General features: G+C 42.6%; 1 protein-coding gene and 1 long non-coding RNA gene across 2 annotated transcripts in view; both read left to right on the top strand.

Annotated features, from left to right (window-relative positions):
• Positions 1-21,365, top strand: part of LOC103693549 (uncharacterized) — a 28,544-nt gene extending 7,179 nt beyond the window's left edge. Inside the window, exon 3 of the long non-coding RNA XR_596118.4 lies at positions 13,630-21,365. This is a non-coding gene — a long non-coding RNA (uncharacterized LOC103693549). The remainder of the gene's footprint in view (positions 1-13,629) is intronic.
• LOC120096971 (developmental pluripotency-associated protein 3-like) lies at positions 291-13,631 on the top strand. Its single transcript, XM_039093830.2, has one exon. The coding sequence runs from the start codon at positions 6,250-6,252 to the stop codon at positions 6,724-6,726; it is 477 nt and encodes a 158-aa protein (XP_038949758.1). The 5' UTR covers positions 291-6,249; the 3' UTR covers positions 6,727-13,631.
• Positions 21,366-22,845: the final 1,480 nt, after the last annotated feature.

Below are 22,845 nucleotides of genomic sequence, written 5' to 3'. Positions count from 1 at the left end.
CTGTATGTTTGTATGTGTGCCACGCGCATGCCTGGTGCCCACAGAGGCCCTAAGAGGGCATCGGATCTCCTGAGACTGGAGTTAGGGAAGATTGTTAGCCACCATGTGGGTGCTGCCAAACGAACGGGTCTTCTGCAAGAGTAACACATTCTTCTAACTGCCAAGTCACCTCTCCAGTCCCAACTTCCCCCTTCTTAGTTGCAATTTTTTTAAAAAATAAATACAACTAAAGATATGTTTATATACAACTTGCTTGAAAGTTTCCTTTATTCCCTTTAAGACCTATTAGAATGGTTTCTCTCAAATAACTTCTATTGCTTCATATAATAGGTCTTTTTTTTTTGTTGTTCTTTTTTTTTTTGGAGCTGGGGACCGAACCCAGGGCCTTGCGCTTCCTAGGCAAGCGCTCTACCACTGAGCTAAATCCCCAACCCTATAATAGGTCTTTCTTAAGGACATTTCCCAGACCACACAATGGCTTTCCCTGGCTATTAACAAGTATGCTTTGTGGGGAGGAAGGAGGGAGGGCATTACTTGGAAGAACTACACCTGAACTAACACTGAAGACTGATTTTCCTTCATGTCTGTCACACTTTTTGATTAAATCACAGTGGCCAGCTTGAGGAACATCAAATCTATGATCTCCTGATCAAGGGCACTCTTTTATTAAAGAATAAATCCAGTGCTATGGGGGTGACTATGGGTTCAGTTAAAAGAAGGGAAAGCTATGTGTAAAGTCCAGGTATAGACATTTGAGAATTCATAGGAACAAAGACCATGATCATTATGAAACTGCTTCTGATTTAAACCCAGTGCAAGTGAATTTATGGAAATACTAAGCTGTTTTCCTAACCGTCCACTAGTTTGCATGTCTTAACAGAAGATAATGCTACTGAAAGTTAACATTTGCATCTTACTAGAGTTCAGTAGTGGAGACATAGAGCATTAGCAGGAAACGGGAATTTGCCAGAAGACTAAGGATCCTCCACAGACATGAACGTCATGTCTCCTCTTCGAGGAGAGTCATGTCATAAACAGGAAGCCAAAGCTTCTATTTTCTTCATTTGAACTGTGTTGTTGAAGGAGGTGCATGACGGTGCCAAGTTCAGCAGTGGGCACTGTGGTGGATTTGCATTGTTTCTACCACCTGGCGATACTTCCCCGAAGTTGCCCCCTTGCACGTTAGGACTGGACAGGAGATAAATTGTGCAGGATAGAAGGTGGGTGTGGGACAGCAGCCATCTTGTATTGTCTCTGCAGGTTGGCCTGTGGTTCAGGTACCCCTGTATGTGCTTATCAACTTATCAGCTTCTCTTTTATTATCTGGTTGTTTGTTTGTTTGTTTATCTTTCTTTTCATCCCTCAGAGATGCAGACCACTCGAGGCCTTGTGCATGTTAAGAGAACACTAGCTCTCAGCTACATGCTTAGCCCACCAGCTCTCTTATTGCACCTCCCCCACTTCCCACAAGCCTCCTCCTTGAGCTTCTTTTGGTCTTAGCCCATGTACAGACGTACAGTGGTGCAGAGTCATGGCTTCCCAAGGTCACCCTCCAAACAGTATTGAAGGAAGTTCGTCCTCATTACGTCCCTGTGGGTCACAGTTCAGCCAAGTGTTTGTCGTCATCCAGCTTTCCTTCCCATGTGTTAGTCCAACATCTCTGTAAATTCAGGCAGGGGAAAACAGCTTTGCACAGAGTTCCCACTCACTCTAGACATCATGTGACTTATAACTGTTCTAATTAATCTCTAATTCTTGTTACTCATTGTGGTCCTACATCTTTGCTTGTACAAAGTTCAAACAACGCCTAGTGGGAAGAGGGCAAGGACATGAGGTCAACTGTTCATCCCAACAGCCACACCCAGATCTATGTTGTGAAACTTTAATGAAACTGACATTTTATTATGGGATAGTTTTTTTTTTTACCTTTACCAATCTTTACACACATTCTGTGTGATCTACTTATGATTCAAGAATTCAAGACAAAATGTATTAGAGGAAAGTTACTCCTGACAACTGTTTCATTTGTCAGCATCCTCTGACCCAGACCACAGAGAAAGCAGCTATGGTGCTGCTCTCTTGCTGGAGTCTGCAGGTGTGCCTCTCAGGTGGGATCCTTCAGCAGAGGCTAGCTCAAGTGAGCTCCTGGGCTTTTGTCCAGGGTTTTCTATCACTTCAAACACTGTGGGGGCCTGGAGAGCACAGAAATAGTTCACCGAGTTTTCCAGATGTAAAATGACGAGGCTAAAGGAGTTAGCTGGTTTCTGGAGGAAGACAGAACAGAGACTGCCCTTGCACTCTCATTGAAAGAACTCTGGCAGATTAGGAAAGTGACTTCTCACCTGGAAATTTGTTTGTGCCAAGAGCAGGGTGAGGACTTCTTTACTGTCTGAATGTGTCTGAAGGGCCTTGAGGTGCTTTCTAGATCTTGTGGGAACAATCAGAAAACTGATGATGGTTTGGTGCTGTGCATAAGATACTGTGAGAAACAGACTGATATAGAAATAGCAGACATACCTGACAGAAGACACAGTCTGCTTGCTTTTCTCCAATCCCTGTTGCCTCACTAGGTCTGAAGATCATGTGCCTGGGAGCAACGTTTCATTGTTAATATCACTACCAGAGTGTGAACCTTCTATTCCAGAGATATACAAACACTAACGCACAGCAGGCAAGAGAGCAGTGTGTGACACATGACCCTCTGCCTAATCATGTCTTTTCTGTCTTGGCTCAGAGTTCTGACCACACATGAATTACCTCAATTCTTATGCTATACCCCAACCAGGAAATGGATCACCCTCCCTAGGTTCACAGGCCACAGGGTTGAACACAGACAGAAAAGGCATGACTCACCACAAACCGTTGCTTCTTATCTCTCTGACTTTCCCTGGTAATTAAGTCAGGCAGTAACTGAAAACAGAGAGCTGGGAAAGCCAGTAGCTTTGAGGGCTGGAGCTGGAAACAGACAGCTACACAGCTGGTGTGCTTCAGCGCGATTCAGTGGAACAACTTGGGAGATACATTTAAAGTATAATTCATCATGAATAAGGGATTCTCCTTGTCATCGAGCTGCAGGTCACCAACAGAACATAGAGGTTTTCATTGTAAAAAATCAGATAGCTTTATGAGAAGTGAAAACTCATAGGTCTTTGTCTTAAGAAAGTCAATTATATCCAAAATAAGGACAGCATCTTGCTTTCCTTCTTGACTCCGGAGCCTATTTAAAATCTGCAGCTAATAAAGCAACTTCTAAAAGTCAAGCTTTTTATTGTCTGTGTTTTGTGGACTTGTAACAGGAATTAAAATATTTTCCTTTGAAAACCCAACATTGAGGTTTATTTACTAGGTATTAAAATGATGGAGACATTCGATCATGTTGCCTTTGCACGAAGACTCGTGCTTAGGAGATTGTGTGCCAGGGTTGCTCTGATACTAGACTTTCCACCCTTCTGATGCGAGGTATTTGGTTCTAATTCTAAGAGGCTATATTTTTAAATTTGGAAAATCATCTCAGAATGAGCACACCAAGCATGTCTGTGATACAGTGCTAGAAATTGTCACTGTAAAATGTGACACATACATACACATATTCATGAATGCATGTGTACATCAAGAATGTTCCTGGAATATATACATCAAACATGCCCTTATGTGTGTTGAAGGGTGTGTGTGTGTGTGTGTGTGTGTGTGTGTGTGTGTGTAGTGCACGCGCACTACAAACCTTTAGTAGATATTAACACCACCAAACTTGGTGACTGAATTTTTGTAGTCTGCTATTACAGTGTTAAAACTGTCTAGACTCTTCCATTTGATTTAATGATTTTAATGAGGGAATTACCACAAAAAGGCCAAAAGGGAAAATGAAAAGAACGTACAGAGAAGGTCCCTGAGAGGTACCTGCTGTTTGATGAGGATTTAAACAACGGAGCACTGAGTGCCACGTGGGCGAGTTTGAATCGTTTGAAGTCTGTTCTTTGCTTTTCAGCTCCAGTATTGACAGGAAACCATCATTCTGGTTTTGTTTCTGTAGCCAAGCATGTCCACGGAGACCTGGGGACATCATCATGGCAGAGTGTCCTTTCATCAGTATGGCCCTGCTTGGTGTTATTGACAGAGCTGTGCAGGCTCCCTTGTCAGTGGATAGTAGCTGCCCCTGAAATGTGATCATTTTGGGAGGGAAAGGTCAAGTTGAAGAATGCTACAATATCTAGATTGGGCGTCTATTGCATTTTAAACACTGCTTTGCCGCTCCATGTGGTGTATTTGACAAGTGGATAATATCTGATAAAAGATAGAGTTTGGTCTCTTCGGAAGTACTCAACAAGATCCATATGGAAATGTGTTAAGTTTAGCAAATCAATCTGTGATGAGACATGAGACCTTAAGCAGAACGCTGGGAATTGTGTCTGTGATCCAGTGTATACACGTCACGAGTCTGGGATTGCCAGTATTCTCTCAGCTTTGACTGCTCTCCTGCCTTCAGGCTGATTGTACAGTGAACAATGCTCAGTGGCCCATGGCATCCCTGAGGAGGCAAAGCAGGAGCTCATGTTCCTCCCTTTCCTCTCGTTCCAAGCCTTGGATAGGCAGCACAGCCTCTGCTCGCACTGGGATTCCACGGTCTCTGGTACTCATTCACTCTACACCCTTCTTGCTGCCCTTCTCCAGTCACTCTCTCCCACAATCCTTCCCCCAATCCCCCTTCTCCTCTGAGCAGGTAGAGCCCTCCTGGGTATCTCCCCACCTCCCACCATGGCACTTCCACTAAGGCCAGACAAGGCAGGCCAGATAGTGGAACTCATCTCATGTACAGGCGACATCTTTTGGGACAGCCCCCATTCTAGTTGTTTAGGACCCACATGAAGACCAAGCTGCACATCTGCTAAATATGTCCAGGGAGGTCTAGGTGCAGCTTATGAATGTTCTTTGGGTGGTGGTTCAGACGTTGAGAGCCCCAAGGACCCAAATTAGATGACTCTGCTGGTCTTCCTGTGGAGTTCCTATCACCTTTGGGACTGCAATCCTTTTCCCTATTCTTCCATTAACAGTCCCAAAGCTCTATCCACACTTTGGCTGTGGGTGTCTGTATCTGTCTGAGTCAACTGCTGGGTGAAGCTTCTCAGAGGACAGCATGCTTCTGTTTGTATAGTTCAGGAGACAGTTTAGTCATGGACTGGAGGCCATCTCTCATTTTATGCTAAAAAGTTACTGGCTGAAGGCATGTATGTCAAACCCCCAAATTTCAAAAGGATATTTTTGTTTCGCCATTCTATGGAGCAACTCTAAAGTAAATGATGCTTAGTATCTCTCTGATTCCTTTGTAAAAAATATGAGAAGCTCATATTGGAATTAAGTTCAAATTCCATTATCAACCCAAACTAGAGGTTTGGTCACAGCCACCATCATCCTTTTGGGGTCTGCAGGTGTGCATCTCATCTGGACTCCTACAGAAGGACACTTTCTCTTAGGCAGCTCCTGATGGTTTTCTAGCCTACACTGTAAGCTAAACTCTATGAGTCAGTTCCAAAAGAGTGTCGGAGTATTTCCTGAACCTTGCAGGCGCAGGGCTGAAATGGTGAGGCTGATAGTTTTAGTTGCTTCCTGGAAGAACACTGAGGAATGACTATTCTATTGTCCTGGTCATAAAAACTCCATCAAATATGGAAACTCATTTCTCCACTGGCAAGAGGCTTGTACCAGGATTATTATATGGGTGCTGATTCATTTAGTTTCAGATGAACAATCCAGGGTCACATATCCCCTTCTTGCCTGGATGTGTCTGGTGAGACCTGAGCTACTTTCTGGACCACACTGCATCCTGTGGGAATAAAGAGAAAACACAGATGATTTTCTGATATAAAGAATAAAATTCTGTAAGAATTAAGCCAATTTAAGTCCTAAAACATAGAAATCAAACAGGATCTATTTCTTTGCTTTCTCTGGTTGCTTTTCCTGCAGGGTCCCTATGAAGTCTTGAATGCCCATGTGAGACTCCCCTTTAACATCCATGTCTCCTCTGACCACATTTGAGCCATCCCTATCTTCTCTAACCATGAACAAGCAACCCAAGTCTTCTCTAACCTCACTTGAGTCACAGATGTCTAAACTCAACATTTTACACTTAAGTTTCTTTTCTAAGAAAATACATTCAGGGCTTCAGTCTCTGCTGTGTGGGGCCAGAGTTTAGGTCTTTCCAAAGATTAGCTAGCAATTTTGTTCGGAGCTAGCTTTTGAGTTCTGCCCACCGCCATGGATGAGCCATCCGAGAAAGTCGACCCAGTTGTGAACCCAGAAACTCAGATGAATGATGGATCTCAGAGGAAAGATGAAGGGGACTCACCAGATGATTCAGAAATCCTACAACCAGAAACACTAGTAAAGGTCATGAAAAAGCTAACCCTGAACCCCAGTGCCAAGCGGCCAAAATATCATCGTCGTCAAAGGGTTCGTCTCCAGATTAAGAGCCAGCCTGTGGAGAACAGAAGTGAAAGAATCATGAGGGGAGTTCAAAGCGCCTTTCCCAAGAGAAGGGTCCGCACACTGTTGTCGGTGCTGAAAGACCCCATAGCAAGGATGAGAAGATTTGTTCGGATTGAGCAGAGACAAAGACAGCTTGAAGGAAATGAGAGAAGAGTTGAGCCATTCAGATGTCTCTGTACTTTCTGCCATTATCAGAGATGGGATCCTTCTGAGAATGCTAAAATTGGGCAGAACCAGAAGAATTAGGGCAGTTTGAATCATACACTGTCCTTGCCGTTAACGGTGCCATGCAGCAGATGTGAAAGCTGTTTTTTTGTTTAAGATTAAACTTTTCTTGGTGCTGGGGAAATCTCTACTTGCTAACCTTTAAATTATATAGGATGTGTGACATTTGGATTCATGGGAATGACAGATTTACCCAAGAATTGAGCATGAGTCAAAGCCCGGTAGTTTGATTTAGAAGGTAATTGGAATAGATCTTTTATTTTAGATTTTCTAGTTTGCAGAGAAATTTGTAATAGAGGCAAATTTGTTATCTTTAATAAATACACAGAACAGATTAGAACGAGCCATTGGAGATGGGGACTCGTTTTTTACAGATGCATGTGTGGGTGTGTGCACACTCGTGATGTTCAGAGTTCAATGTGTGCTACCCTGTTTATTTCTGCTTGAGGCAAGGTCTCCATGCATGAGGCCTAGCTCGTCTAACTCCTGGTCCTGCCTCTTGTTTTCCCCTGAGTTTTGACACCATAGGCTTGTCAGCAAGATGTTTGTGTTTGTTCGTGCTGTGTAATAAACAATTGGTTGACATATCCCACATTTTTTTGCTTGCAACAGTTACTTTATTTTTATTGCACAAATAAGCTGCTGTCTTTACATTCCATTGAAACACTACAGTTACAACATTTAAACAACACTGAAGTGAACTTCATGGTCATGGTGTCTCTTCATAGCAACAGAGCCCTGACTAAGAAAGCTGCCTCCAGGAAATATGTGCTCACTAATTTATCAATTTATGGGGGTTACTAATTTCTCTCTTGATTGGATTCAAAGGCTGCTACGCAGGACAGAATTAATGCCTGGTACTGTAATCATGTTCAGAAGCCATGGCTGGGGAGGTCATGGGCACAGAGGAAAACTTATTAATTTAACATTTTGCTAAATGTTCTGGTTATCAAATGGTCACCTAAATTTTAATATTTATGACCACAGATTTTTGCTGCTCCCAACTCAAATGCTTTCTCAGCATCTAATGAAATGATCATGTGGTTTTGTTCTTTCAGTTTGTTTATATAATGGATCACGTTGATGGTTTTCCGTATATTAAACCATCCCTGCATGCCTGGGATGAAGCCTACTTGATCATGGTGGATGATTGTTTTGATGTGCTCTTGGATTCGGTTTGCCAGAATTTTATTGAGTATTTTTGTGTCGATATTCATAGGGGAAATTGGTCTGAAGTTCTCTTTCTTTGTTGTGTCTTTGTGTGGTTTAGGTATAAGAGTAATTGTGGCTTCATAGAAGGAATTCGGTAGTGCTCCATCTGTTTCAATTTTGTGGAATAGTTTGGATAATATTGGTATGAGGTCTTCTATGAAGGTCTGATAGAATTCTGCACTAAACCCGTCTGGACCTGGGCTCTTTTTGGTTGGGAGACCTTTAATGACTGCTTCTATTTCCTTAGGAGTTATGGGGTTGTTTAACTGGTTTATCTGTTCCTGATTTAACTTCGGTACCTGGTATCTGTCTAGGAAATTGTCCATTTCCTGTAGATTTTCAAGTTTTGTTGAATATAGGCTTTTATAGTAAGATCTGATGATTTTTTGAATTTCCTCTGAATCTGTAGTTATGTCTCCCTTTTCATTTCTGATTGTGTTAATTTGGACACACTCTCTGTGTCCTCTCGTTAGTCTGGCTAAGGGTTTATCTATCTTGTTGATTTTCTCAAAGAACCAACTTTTGGTTCTGTTGATTCTTTCTATGGTCCTTTTTGTTTCTACTTGGTTGATTTCAGCTCTGAGTTTGATTATTTCCTGCCTTCTACTCCTCCTGGGTGTATTTGCTTCTTTTTGTTCTAGAGCTTTTAGGTGTGCTGTCAAGCTGCTGAGATATGCTCTTTCCTGTTTCTTTCTGCAGGCACTCAGCGCTATGAGTTTTCCTCTTAGTACAGCTTTCATTGTGTCCCATAAGTTTGGGTATGTTGTACCTTCATTTTCATTAAATTCTAAAAAGTTTTTAATTTCTTTCTTTATTTCTTCCTTGACCAGGTTATCATTGAGTAGAGCATTGTTCAATTTCCACGTATATGTGGGCATTCTTCCCTTATTGTTATTGAAGACCAGTTTTAGGCCATGGTGGTCCGATAGCACGCATGTGATTATTTCTATCTTTCTGTACCTGTTGAGGCCCGTTTTTTGACCAATTATATGGTCAATTTTGGAGAAAGTACCATGAGGAGCTGAGAAGAACGTATATCCTTTTGCTTTAGGATAGAATGTTCTATAAATATCTGTTAAGTCCATTTGGCTCATGACTTCTCTTAGTCTGTCTACATCTCTGTTTAATTTCTGTTTCCATGATCTGTCCATTGATGAGAGTGGGCTGTTGAAATCTCCTACTATTATTGTGTGAGGTGCAATGTGTGTTTTGAGCTTTAGTAAGGTTTCTTTTACGTACGTAGGTGCCCTTGTATTTGGGGCAGAGATATTTAGGATTGAGAGTTCATCTTGGTGAATTTTTCCTTTGATGAATATGAAGTGTCCTTCCTTATCTTTTTTGATGACTTTTAGTTGAAAATTGATTTTATTTGATATTAGAATGGCTACTCCAGCTTGCTTCTTCTGACCATTTGCTTGGAAAATTGTTTTCCAGCCTTTCACTCTGAGGTAGTGTCTGTCTTTGTCTCTGAGGTGCCTTTCCTGTAGGCAGCAGAATGCAGGGTCCTTGTTGCGTATCCAGTTTTTTTAATCTATGTCTTTTTCTTGGGGAGTTGAGGCCATTGATGTTGAGAGATATTAAGGAATAGTGATTATTGCTTCCTGTTATATTCATATTTGGATGTGAGGTTATGTTTGTGTGCTTTTCTTCTCATTGTTTTGTTGCCAAGACGATTAGTTTCTTGCTTCTTCTAGGGTATAGCTTGCCTCCTTATGTTGGGCTTTACCATTTATTATCCTTTGTAGCGCTGGATTTGTAGAAAGATATTGTGTAAATTTGGTTTTGTCATGGAATATCTTGGTTTCTCCATCTATGTTAATTGAGAGTTTTGCAGGATACAGTAACCTGGGCTGGCATTTGTGTTCTCTTAGGGTCTGTATGACATCAGTCCAGGATCTTCTGGCCTTCATAGTCTCTGGCAAAAAGTCTGGTGTGATTCTGATAGGTCTGCCTTTATATGTTACTTGACCTCTTTCCCTTACTGCTTTTAATATTCTTTCTTTATTTTGTGTGTTTGGTGTTTTGACTATTATGTGATGGGAGGTGTTTCTTTTCTGGTCCAATCTATTTGGAGTTCTGTAGGCTTCTTGTATGCCTATGGGTATATCTTTTTTTAGGTTAGGGAAGTTTTCTTCTATGATTTTGTTGAAGATATTTACTGGTCCTTTGAGCTGGGAGTCTTCACTCTCTTCTATACCTATTATCCTTAGGTTTGATCTTCTCATTGAGTCCTGGATTTCCTGTATGTTTTGGACCAGTAGCTTTTTCCGCTTTACATTATCTTTGACAGTTGAGTCAATGGAATCTTCTGCTCCTGAGATTCTCTCTTCCATCTCTTGTATTCTGTTGGTGAAGCTTGTATCTACAGCTCCTTGTCTGTTCTTTTGGTTTTTTATATCCAGGGTTGTTTCCATGTGTTCTTTCTTGATTGCTTCTATTTCCATTTTTAATTCCTTCAACTGTTTGATTGTATTTTCCTGGAATTCTTTCAGGGATTTTGTGACTCCTCTCTATGGGCTTCTACTTGTTTATTTATGATTTCCTGGAATTCTTTTAGGGATTTTTGTGATTCCTCTCTGTAGGCTTCTACTTGTTTATTAATGTTTTCCTGTGTTTCTCTAAGGGAGTTCTTCATGTCTTTCTTGAAGTCCTCCAGCATCATGATCAAATATGATTTTGAAACTAGATCTTGCTTTTCTGGTGTGTTTGGATATTCCATGTTTGTTTTGATGAGAGAATTGGGCTCCGATGGTGCCATGTAGTTTTGCTTTCTGTTGCTTGGGTTCGTGAGCTTGCCTCTCGCCATCAGATTATCTCTAGTGTTACTTTGTTCTGCTATTTCTGACAGTGGCTAGACTGTCCTATAAGCCTGTGTGTCAGGAGTGTTGTAGACCTGTTTTCCTGTTTTCTTTCAGCCTGTTATGGGGACAGAGTGTTCTGCTTTCGGGCGTGTAGTTTTTCCTCTCTACAGGTCTTCAACTGTTCCTGTGGGCCTGTGTCTTGAATTCACCAGGCAGGTCACTTGCACCAGAAAAGTTGGTCTTACCTGTGGTCCCAAGGCTCAAGTTTGCTCTCGGGGTGCTGCCCACGAGCTCTCTGCGTCGGCTGCAACCAGGAAGATCTGCGCTGCCGTTTCCGGGAGCTTCAGTGCACCAGGGTTCCAGATGGCGTTTGGTGTTTTCCTCTGGAATCAGTAATGTGTGCAGAGTGCAGTCTCTTCTGGTTTCCCAGGCGTGTCTGCCTCTCTGAAGGTTTAGCTCTCCCTCCCACGGGATTTGGGTGCAGAGAACTGTTCATCCGGTCTGTTCCTTCAGGTTCCGGCGGTGTCTCCGTGTGACTGTCTTTGAGTACAATTATAGAGGTCTGCCAGTGATTTTCAGTGAGTCCGTACAACTTTGTATTTTATCACTGATTTATAAATGCAGCTGTCCACAGCATAATTGAACATATATGGAAATGTTTGGGGAAGAGTTCATTCATTGAACTAAGCTCCTTTTATTCACTTTATTAACCACACTAGTGAGTTCGTATACTTCAGTATATGTTTGTGCCAATGAAAACTCCTCCACACCTCTGCCAGGCTCAATCCCACAACAGAGTTTTGCTCTCCAGCCTTAGCAGTCCATGCCCAAACCTACACCTAAATCTTCAGAAAACATTTCAAGGGGGCAGGAGGATCAGCTTCAAGAAGTTCTGCCTGTTATTCAGGTCTATCTGGTAAAGACACTTCATAGGTCTTCCTTCCCAATATGGCTACCGTCTATCAGTGCTTTGGGAATATACACAAGGGCTTTAGAAAGGGACAAAGATTTTTGAGAAAGGTGATGTTTTATTTACTGATAAATTTACAAATTACTGATCCCCTTATACATGAACTTGTTTCAATGGATTTGTATTTGAATGGGAGGAAGAAACACAAAATCAAACAGGGTTTTGGCATCATGAACTCTGTGCATCTTTCTGTGACAGTCACCCTAGCAAGTTACCTCAAGACACCTCAGACAATCAACCTCTAATAGAGCAAGCTTATTTTGGTTCATAGTTTAAGAAGCTTGGGTCTATGACTGATTAGTCTTATTGCTGTTGGTCTTGGGTAAGACAGTGCAACGTGTCAAGGACACAAGGCAGAAGACCTGCTCATCTCATGACAGCCAAGCAGCAGAGGAAGAGGCTGGTAGGCTGGTGTTGGGCAATTCCCCACCACCCTGTGTGTTTGCATGTGTGCCTGTGCCTATCTCTGTGTACATATGGAGGCCAGAGGTCAGCATTGGATGTTTCCTGTGGTTCCTTTTCACCTTGCCTTTTCACACAGGGTTTCTCACTGAACTTGGAGTCTGCCATTTTGGCTTGCTTGGCCGTCCAGCAAGCCTTTGAGATATGCCTGCACCTACCCTTTCCTCCCCTTACTGGTTCCAGGCGTGTACCACATGAGCAGCTTGTACATGGATGCCGGAGATTCGTGAAGTGGATACTTACAGGTTCTTTGGAAAATAAGTTGGATGGTGTTTTGCTGAGGCAAACACATAAAGGAACGTTTAGCTGAAGTGGACAGTTGTGAAGGAATGTTTTGTTGAAGCAGACACAGGAGAAAGGATGTTCTGCTAAAGCAAGCGTGTGAAGGGACACGTGGTGAAGGATTCTTTGTTAATGGTAGGCATGTATTGGTTCACCTTACATTGCGTAGCTGAGCTCAATTTGTCAGGACTCCACAGAGAGAAATGTACTCAAAACGTCTGGTGATGTGTTGCAGTTTCTTACGGCTTCCACAGATTCGGGCTGATAGGCATCATGATGTGAGCTTAGACAGATGCAAGATTGACTCATGGAGGACATGTGATGGTTGAAGAGACTATTAATAGAACTCAATGGACAGTGGAGGATACTGAGCTTGGCTGGCTTGCACAGCTAAACGCTTGTTGGTCTTGCATCTTTACTGATCTTCATTTCCCTGGGAGAAGCACTGAAAAAATAAAGTTCCACAGATGTGAAAAGCAAAGCTGTGAAAAGAAGGTTTTGAGAAACACATCTGGTGGTCAGGATGCCTATGACAAACTCGTGACCTTTCTGAGATACATCTGACGTCAGGATGCCCAGTGATATGATAAAGTTTTACTGATCAAGATATTGAGGCAATTCTGACTAAGCTAGTTAAGAGAAAACAATAACAACTGTTCTCCCTACCCCTCCCTGTGGTGAATTCTGAGAACAACTGCAAGATGTCATCCTGACCCTGCCTGACCACCCAGTTCACACCTCCCCTAAGGGATGTGCCAACTTAGCCCTTTCCCAGTGATTCTTCAAGGCCAGGTGTAGGGCTGGAGGGGTAAAGTGACTAATTGAGCTAAGAACAGCCCCTTGAGCAAGACAGCCAACACCTGACCGGATCCTTTGTTCTGTGTACCACCAATGAGAATAAGCCAGCTAACCCCGTTGCTGAAGTCTGTCCTCTGTAATGAATAAAAGCTGTGTGCTTTTTGGGCTCTGGGTTGCCTCTCCCTGTGTGGATGAGCAACCCCACTTATGTGAATTAAAAAACTTTATACTCTCTTGCTATTGCAGCGGTCACTTTGTCAATGTGTGCTCTGTGGGTGGCGTTCCTGAGGTAGGGCCACTTTGGGGTCTTACAACAACACAGCTGAGAATTTGTCCTGGCATTCCCCTGGTCCCTCCTGCTGACTAGCACTGAGGCTGAGTCCTGGCTGTTTCTTCTAGGTCATGTCATCACTGCTGCTATCCCTACTCTACTGAACTGGACTGCTGATATATCTGTGAAGTGTTTTGCAAGTGGATCGAGCTGCCTCTGCTGGCCTGTGAACTAAATTTCTGATTTCCAGACAACACAGATGGGATTTTTTTTCAAGGAACCATTTCTAAACAGATCCACATCCCCCAAATTCTTTCTTTTTCCCTACCTCTGGTGAATGGTGGGCTAAAAGGGAGGTTAAAGCATTTAAAAACAATCATTAAAAGTAGACTTTGAAAAAAAATTAAAGGTACAGATCTGGATCCAGGTCTTAATGTTTGCACAGCAAGCATTTTATGCCCCGAGCCTTCTTCCCAGCCCATCATGAACTGTTTGTTTCAAGTAATTTCAGATACATTGTTATTCCACGCCTTTTTTCATTGGGCAAGATGTACTTTAAATAAAAATGTTGGTACAAACAATAGGGATTCTTTAATACTAGAGAAAAAGTGGTAATAATTCCCTAGTTAATTAGGGAATTATTAAAATTATAGACGTATATGCAACTAATAACAAACCCAAAGGCATAATGAAGCCAAAGATGATTGAATTCTGTAGAAGAATATCCAGTTTGCCTTCAATCACAACTTGACAGAATAATAAGGAAACCTGGGGTGAGCAGCACTACAAGCAACTACATCTCACAGACCCATGTAGCAACGGAGCATGTTTCTAAAGCATGCACAAGTGCATGGTCCAGGATAGAGCAGCACGTGCAATGGCTCAAGAGCATGATGGGACCTGGATGGAATGCACATGTTAAGTCTACACCCTGCTGATTTGTCACATGTGAGAATTTGGTGACTTTTCCTTCTGCAATGGTAGGTATGGCCACACATGTGGGGTTGACCCTTACTCAAGGGGATGCTTCTGATGAGGCAGACTCCCAAGTAAGGTCAATCAACTGCTTTGCCTTTCATTCCTTTTGTGTTTGCCTCCTGGTTAGCCAGGTCATTGCCATTGAATATTTATTTCACTAAAGTCCTCCTGTCTTGTCTGTTCCTCTGATCACTCTAAGATACAAATCTGTAGTGCACAGGCAGCAGAAATTCCAGGAGGGAAAACAAAAACCAAAATCCCAAACTCACAAGGTAAAAAATATCTATGGATAAAAGTGGCAATAGGAAAGGAATGTTAAATTATGCAAATATTGTCTTGTGACCGGGAAGGGACACACCCACCCCACTGAAGGTTTTTGTTCGGGCTGCAGATGCCTGGGAAGCACCGTGTCATCACAACACAGAAATAAGTACCAGAGTCTGTGGTCTGGGAGGAGGAAATAGTCAAAGAGCTGCGATGTTCCTTAGAGACTGTGGTGAACATCAGTCTTCCATACCGCTTCATTCCGGGATTGAAGAAGAGGCTGACGAGGCTTCCCCCAGGACTCTGGTAAAACCACTGCGTTTGGTTTGTGGAGGTGGAAAAGTTGCACTGCAGCTCTGCGTTCTCTCCCTCCTGCAGAACCAAGGACGCAGGACTCTGCTGCACTTGCTGCCCTTTTACCCTTGATTAGAAACAGAGAAAGAGACACTGATGACTGTCATTGCAGTGTTCACAGAGCCCTGAGCACACCCATGACCTCTGAGAAGGTGGGAGCTCTGCAGGACTCCTAAGCTGCTCTCCCCACCCCTCCATGTGCTGAGCCAGAGCCTCTCAGGTGCCCTGAATGCTGACAGCCAGACTCACAGCAAACCTGGATGCACAGAAGCCCCAGCAGAGAGCACAGCAGCCTCTTCATGGTGCTGGTGTGGCTGCTGGAGACAAGCAAGTAAGTAATCCCTGGGCTGTGGTGTCAGGGTGGCTGTTGAAGTGTCCCCTCCTCCTGCAACTAGTCAACTCCACCTAGGAACCCTGCCTGGCCACACCCTGCTGAGTTCCCTCCCAGCCTTCAGAGCCTGAAGCTCCTCCTAAACCAGCCAGATCTGGCTGACAGTGGGGGAAGATGGACATTTTGAGATGACCTCGGGGTTGTATGGAGTGTGAGAGCCCCTGGGGAGAAGGGACATTCAGTGACTATACTAACTAGAACCACAGACAGAACAGCTACATGTTTAAATCAAGAAACAGGCATGTGTCCTGAATAAAGTCCTTACAGGCCTTTACATTAATTTAGTGAAACTTATTCCAGACACACAAGATAACTAGATCGGAAATGTTACAAGGTATATATTTAACAAGCCTTTATGTTTTGCCAATGAAAGATGTGTAGACTGGGAGATTCTTGGAGTAACATTCTTTCTGTTAAACGTTGCTTTTTGTAGATAGGAGCCCGCTGAAGACAAAGGGCCTCTCAGTGCTACTTTGCTACACTGAAAGTGTGGCTTCCAAGTCTGTTCCTCAGTGGAGTGACCATAGCTAACAGGAAAAGTGTGGTTTCTGAGTTGCTCTGTTCCTCAGCAGAGTGACCATAGCTAACAATATGTACTGCAAGTTTCCAGAGCTATAAGAAAACATTTTACATTTTCAACCTAAAAATAAAGAGTGTTAACATACAGGCGATTTTGCTGGCCTGCCCTCAGTGATCTAGCATTGCTTACGTCATCAGCTGCCAACCCCAGGTGCAGGTGGCAGGATGTAAGCAGCTGCTGCCACCCTAAGTCCTCTCTGTGTGGTTCCTCTCTCTCTCTCTCTCTCTCTCTCTCTCTCTCTCTCTCTCTCTCTCTCTCTCTCTCTCTCTCTCCTCTCTCTCTCTCCCCCTCCCTGTCCTTCTTCCTCCCTAGACCTAGAGGAATACAAAATGAATTGAACATCATTGCCCTCCATCATAGAGTTTGCAATGTTGTATGTGGAAGAGAGTAATATAGCACATGTTATAATAAGCGTGTGCCATAAACAGCACATGAGCACCAAGATAGAGACATCACTTGGGGTTTATTCACAGGACATGCACACAACTCAGTCATCAGTGGACATTATAATGCTGTGCACCATTCCTGGAAATGATAAGGAGGCAGAGAAAAAAAGCCACAGAAACAGCATTTGAGCCTTTATTTAATACAATGAACAGAAGCTAAGCAATATATAGTCTTAGATGATGATAAGAAAACTTGCCCCACCCCCACACAGCTTCTCTACAGACACCAAAGTAGCTGTCAGGTTCAAAGAAAGTGCTCCTCCACACACCAAGATACTTAAAATTGAATTTGCACATAAGGAATCTTTGCCTGTTGTTCTGGTGTCTTAGTCAGGGTTTCTATTACTGAGATAAAACACCAGGACCAAAACCAAATAGAGGAGGAAAGCATTTATTTATCTCACAACTTGTTTTTCATCATCTAGGAAAGTCAGGACAGGAAACTCAGCGTAGAAAGCTGGAAGCAGGAGTGCAGAGGCCATAGAGGGGGCTTCCCATGGCTTGCTCAGCCTGATTTCTTATATTCCGCATGAACCAAGTCCAAGGGTGGCCCTGTGGGTGGACCCACCCACACCAATCACGAGATAAGAAAATACACCACAGGCCAATCTGGTAGGAGCATTTTCTCAAATGAGGTTTCATCTAACAAATCACTATAGTTTGTGTCAAGTTGACATAAAACTAGCCAGCAACCTGGAAACTCTGGTTTTGAATTTGAGTGAATTTTAGGGAAGAGAAAAAAACTTGATGGTCCAACCTTTGCCGTCTGGTGAAATTTGCACTGCAGAATCTTGCAGCCATTTTCTTGTGTCTCTGAATATCTAACTTCTTGCTTGTCATCTGCGTATATTTATAGCACAGAAAGATGATCACAAGTCAGGACACTATTCGTAACAGTTGCTTAAGATTGCTTTTATACATTGACTAACCCGCATAAAGAATGATAATATTGAGAAGCAGAGACAAGAGAACTGCAGCACGTTAAGGCCAGGCCAGGCTTCACTAGAGTGAATTCAAGATCAGCCCCAGCTACTTATGGAAACTCTGAATCGGAAAAACTTACCTTGATGATTCATTTCAGTGTCCTAGAATTGAGTATTTTGAATATGCATTTTCAATTTTCATTAGATTTCATTTAAAACGCGAATGCTTTGGATTTTGCAATTTTTTTTTCTGTTTTAGTAGGTAACATTAAATATTTTGAAAGAAATGAAATGCTGACTTGGGAAGTTTACATGGAAATAATTCTAGGGGTTGGGGAGATGGATGGCCCAATAAAGGCGCTGGCTCTCTTTAGCGGGAATGCCTACAGAGTTGTCGTTTACACATTGTGAGGACAAGGACAGCCGTCACCAAGTCCTCCAGCCTCCTGCACTTCGTGAGAGAGCTGGAATCCTTCTTTATCAGGAGATTCAGATCACTGACCTCAAGAGATAAGGCAGAATATGATGAAGATAATGCAGTTTGAAAAATCAGATGATTTTTAAATTGTTCTGGGATTCTTTATTGGATGAAGGATAAGATTAATAATGTAAAGCAAACCTCTGATTTGCTTAAAAATAACTCACAGTCAACTTCATGCCATCTTGCCCAATCACTGTCCCAAATGTCTCCTCATTCCCCTCCCGTGTGTGTGTGTGCGCACGCACACGCGCGCACACACACACACACACACACACACACACACACACACTAGCATCTCCCTCTATCACTCTTTTTTTTTCCTTTCTTTTTTTCTTTCCTTTGAGACAGGGTCTCTGAACTTTAAACTTGATGTTTGGGCTAATTTGTCAGTGAGTGTCAGTGATTACCTGCCTCTGTTCCCCACTTGGACAATGGGTGCCTGTCATGTTAATACCACCCTCTGAGGGCCAAATAGAAAATTAAGGACATGTTCCTGATTATAAGGAATGTTCAACCATCCTCTATCCTTCCCAGGCTTGAATTTAACAGCTTTATGATCATGTACCGGGAGGATTTGTGTTTTGTAAATCTTTCGGGTTATAATACTTTTAAATGAAAGAAATACCCTAATTACAGATTACAACAGGCACACAGAAACTTTCAGAAAAATTCATAACAATGACAAACTAAAAAGGACAACTCAACAAACAGAATTCAAAAAGTTGTGCAATGTTATTATTTATTTTATTGGCATAATTTAGTACTACTTTTTTGTGAGAACATATAGTATTTTCAATGGAGAGAAAAGAAAGCTAACACAATCTTTCTACCTAGCATGATTAATTTTGGGGGGGGGTGGGCAAAATTGCTTTTAATAATATTCTTTCTGCTCAGTGTAGTTATAAATATAATTTTAATTTGTCAGCGATATTAAAAAGTATTACTACAAAATTGATCACTTTTGTACTATCTTCAAAATTCAATTCAAACATTCCTCTTAGAGCTCATCTCAGTCAAATTTAACAATTTAGCTCCTCCCTTGAGCCGACCCTTTTCAAGAGCCTGATAGGTACTTTTGACTACTGGCTGCTATATTGGCCATCAAGTTCTAAATAGTGGTTATTTAAGGGAAACACTGTTCACATTCCACCTTTGAGTAGAGAGAATTTCCATTCCACTGTTGGAGTGAGCGATTGGAAGACATCATAACATGACTATTTTTCCTACTTCAATTAATATACAGAGAAAATCCCCATGCTGAGTTCACATTTGTTACATTAATCAATTAATTGCTTTTTAACTTATTCCCTTTACAGGCCGTTCACTCTCACCCTCCCACAATCCTTCCCCCTTCCCCTCCCCCTTTCCTCTGAGCAGGTGGGGGCTCCCTTGGGTATGCTCCCAACACTGTCACTTCAAGACTCTGCAAGGCTAAGCAATTCCTCCCCCATGGAGGCCAGACAGGGCAGCCCAGCTAGAAGAACATATTGAGGTTGCAATCCTTCTATTCTCCCTTAAGAGTTATCAAACTCCATTGACTGTTTGGCTGTGGGTGTCTGTATCTGTCTGAGTCAGTTGCTGGGTGGAGCCTTCAAAGGACAGCCATGCTAGACTCCTGACTGCGTGGTTCAGGCTCAGCATGTCTGATAAAGGTGGGAGAAGAGGCAGGGAGATCTCCCTGGAATCCAGGCCGTTCTGCATGATTAGTTTTTTATTCATGTTGCATTATGATAACATGTATAGTTTTAGAGATATAGTTACATTTGGGGGAAATGTGTATAAAACATTTTATTACATTTCAAGTATTTGAATGCTGTAATCAGCCATAGGTGTCATGGACACTCATTCATCACTTCATTAACTCTGTGTATTTCCCACTGTTGTGTAACACATCCCCACGAATTTAGGAACTTAAAAAATCATCTGTTTATTGCACTGCAGTTCTGTAGGTCAGAAGTGTGGTGGAAGCTGAACTAGGTCTCGCAAAGCTGCAGCGTTTCTCAAGACTGGCAAATTACTGGACATAGTGTTGGACCACCACACAGGGTGCTCGTCTCTGGGGAAGATGGATTCTCGCTTTCCCAGCAGTCACGAATTGCCTTTAGCCATGAGCGTTATCCCATCTATGCTGGTCAATGGCTGTCATTTTTCAAGCTTAGTTTAGTCAACCATATTGTTGAGAAATCATGGATGAAGGTTTGTTATTGTACATAGATGATATAATCTCTCAGCAGATGATCTGTTACACGTGCTTTTGCCATCATCCCAGGCCCTTTCCCGTGATGTTCCTTGAATGCTAGATAGAGGTTTTGTGCTGTAGATTCATCAACTGAGTTGGGCAGTTGTTCTTTTTATTTTGTCCACGTGTGGATTTCTGTGATGGTCGCCATCATTTGCAAAATGAAGCTTCTTTGATGAGAGGTGAGAGATAGACTTATCTGTGAGCATAAGGGCAAATATTAAGAATGCAATTAGAGACCCGCGGATCCCGGCCCGCAGCAGCTCTCTGCTCCCAGACCCGGTGAGAGAGAGACCCAACCGCCTGGTCAGGTGGGCACTCCTGAGGCTGCAGAGCGGAAGAGACCACCAACACTGCTCACCCCTGCCCACATCCCTGGCCCAAGAGGAAACTGTATAAGGCCTCTGGGCTCCCGTGGGGGAGGGCCCAGGAGCGGCAGGACCCCTGTGCCTGAGACACCACCAGAACCTGAAGGAAACAGACCGGATAAACAGTTCTCTGCACCCAAATCCCGTGGGAGGGAGAGCTGAACCTTCAGAGAGGCAGACAAGCCTGGGAAACCAGAAGAGACTGCTCCCTGCACACACATCTCCGACGCCAGAGGAAAAAGCCAAAGACCATGTGGAACCCTGGTGCACTGAAGCTCCCGGAAGGGGCGGCACAGGTCTTCCTGGTTGCTGCCGCTGCAGAGAGCCCCTGGGCAGCACCCCACGAGCAAACTTGAGCCTCGGGACCACAGGTAAGACCAAATTTTCTGCTGCAAGAAAGCTGCCTGGTGAACTCAAGACACAGGCCCACAGGAACAGCTGAAGACCTGTAGAGAGGAAAAACTACACGCCCAAAAGCAGAACACTCTGTCCCCATAACTGACTGAAAGAGAGGAAAACAGGTCTACAGCACTCCTGACACACAGGCTTATAGGACAGTCTAGCCACTGTCAGAAATAGCAGAACAAAGTAACACTAGAGATAATCTGATGGCGAGAGGCAAGCGCAGGAACCCAAGCAACAGAAACCAAGACTACATGCCATCATCGGAGCCCACTTCTCCCACCAAAACAAACATGGAATATCCAAACACACCAGAAAAGCAAGATCTAGTTTCAAAATCATATTTGATCATGATGCTGGAGGACTTCAAGAAAGACATGAACACACTTAGGGAAACACAGGAAAACATTAATAAACAAGTAGAAGCCTACAGAGAGGAATCGCAAAAATCCCTGAAAGAATTCCAGGAAAACACAATCAAACAGTTGAAGGAATTAAAAATGGAAATAGAAGCAATCAAGAAAGAACACATGGAAACAACCCTGGATATAGAAAACCAAAAGAAGAGACAAGGAGCTGTAGATACAAGCTTCACCAACAGAATACAAGAGATGGAAGAGAGAATCTCAGGAGCAGAAGATTCCATAGAAATCATTGACTCAACTGTCAAAGATAATGTAAAGCAGAAAAAGCTACTGGTCCAAAACATACAGGAAATCCAGGACTCAATGAGAAGATCAAACCTAAGGATAATAGGTATAGAAGAGAGTGAAGACTCCCAGCTCAAAGGACCAGTAAATATCTTCAACAAAATCATAGAAGAAAACTTCCCTAACCTAAAAAAAGAGATACCCATAGACATACAAGAAGCCTACAGAACTCCAAATAGATTGGACCAGAAAAGAAACACCTCCCATCACATAATTGTCAAAACACCAAACGCACAAAATAAAGAAAGAATATTAAAAGCAGTAAGGGAAAAAGGTCAAGTAACATGTAAAGGGAGACCTATCAGAATCACAACAGACTTCTCGCCAGAAACTATGAAGGCCAGAAGATCCTGGACTGATGTCATACAGACCCTAAGAGAACACAAATGCCAGCCCAGGTTACTGTATCCAGCAAAACTCTCAATTAACATTGATGGAGAAACCAAGATATTCCATGACAAAAACAAATTTACACAATATCTTTCTACAAATCCAGCACTACAAAGGATAATAAATGGTAAAGCCCAACATAAGGAGGCAAGCTATACCCTAGAAGAAGCAAGAAACTAATCGTCTTGGCAACAAAACAAAGAGAATGAAAGCACACAAACATAACCTCACATCCAAATATGAATATAACGGGAAGCAATAATCACTATTCCTTAATATCTCTCAATATCAATGGCCTCAACTCCCCAATAAAAAGACATAGATTAACAAACTGGATACGCAACGAGGACCCTGCATTCTGCTGCCTACAGGAAACACACCTCAGAGACAAAGACAGACACTACCTCAGAGTGAAAGGCTGGAAAACAACTTTCCAAGCAAATGGTCAGAAGAAGCAAGCTGGAGTAGCCATTCTAATATCAAATAAAATCAATTTCCAACTAAAAGTCATCAAAAAAGATAAGGAAGGACACTTCATATTCATCAAAGGAAAAATCCACCAAGATGAACTCTCAATCCTAAATATCTATGCCCCAAATACAAGGGCACCTACATACGTAAAAGAAACCTTACTAAAGCTCAAAACACACATTGCACCTCACACAATAATAGTGGGAGATTTCAACACCCCACTCTCATCAATGGACAGATCATGGAAACAGAAATTAAACAGTGATGTCGACAGACTAAGAGAAGTCATGAGCCAAATGGACTTAACGGATATTTTTAGAACATTCTATCCTAAAGCAAAAGGATAT

The sequence above is a fragment of the Rattus norvegicus genome, chromosome 15, assembly GCF_036323735.1.
Source record: "Rattus norvegicus strain BN/NHsdMcwi chromosome 15, GRCr8, whole genome shotgun sequence".
In the NCBI taxonomy this organism is placed as follows: domain Eukaryota; kingdom Metazoa; phylum Chordata; class Mammalia; order Rodentia; family Muridae; genus Rattus; species Rattus norvegicus.
Note: the sequence above shows the minus strand (reverse complement) of the source record. Positions and strands in the feature narration are given on the sequence as shown.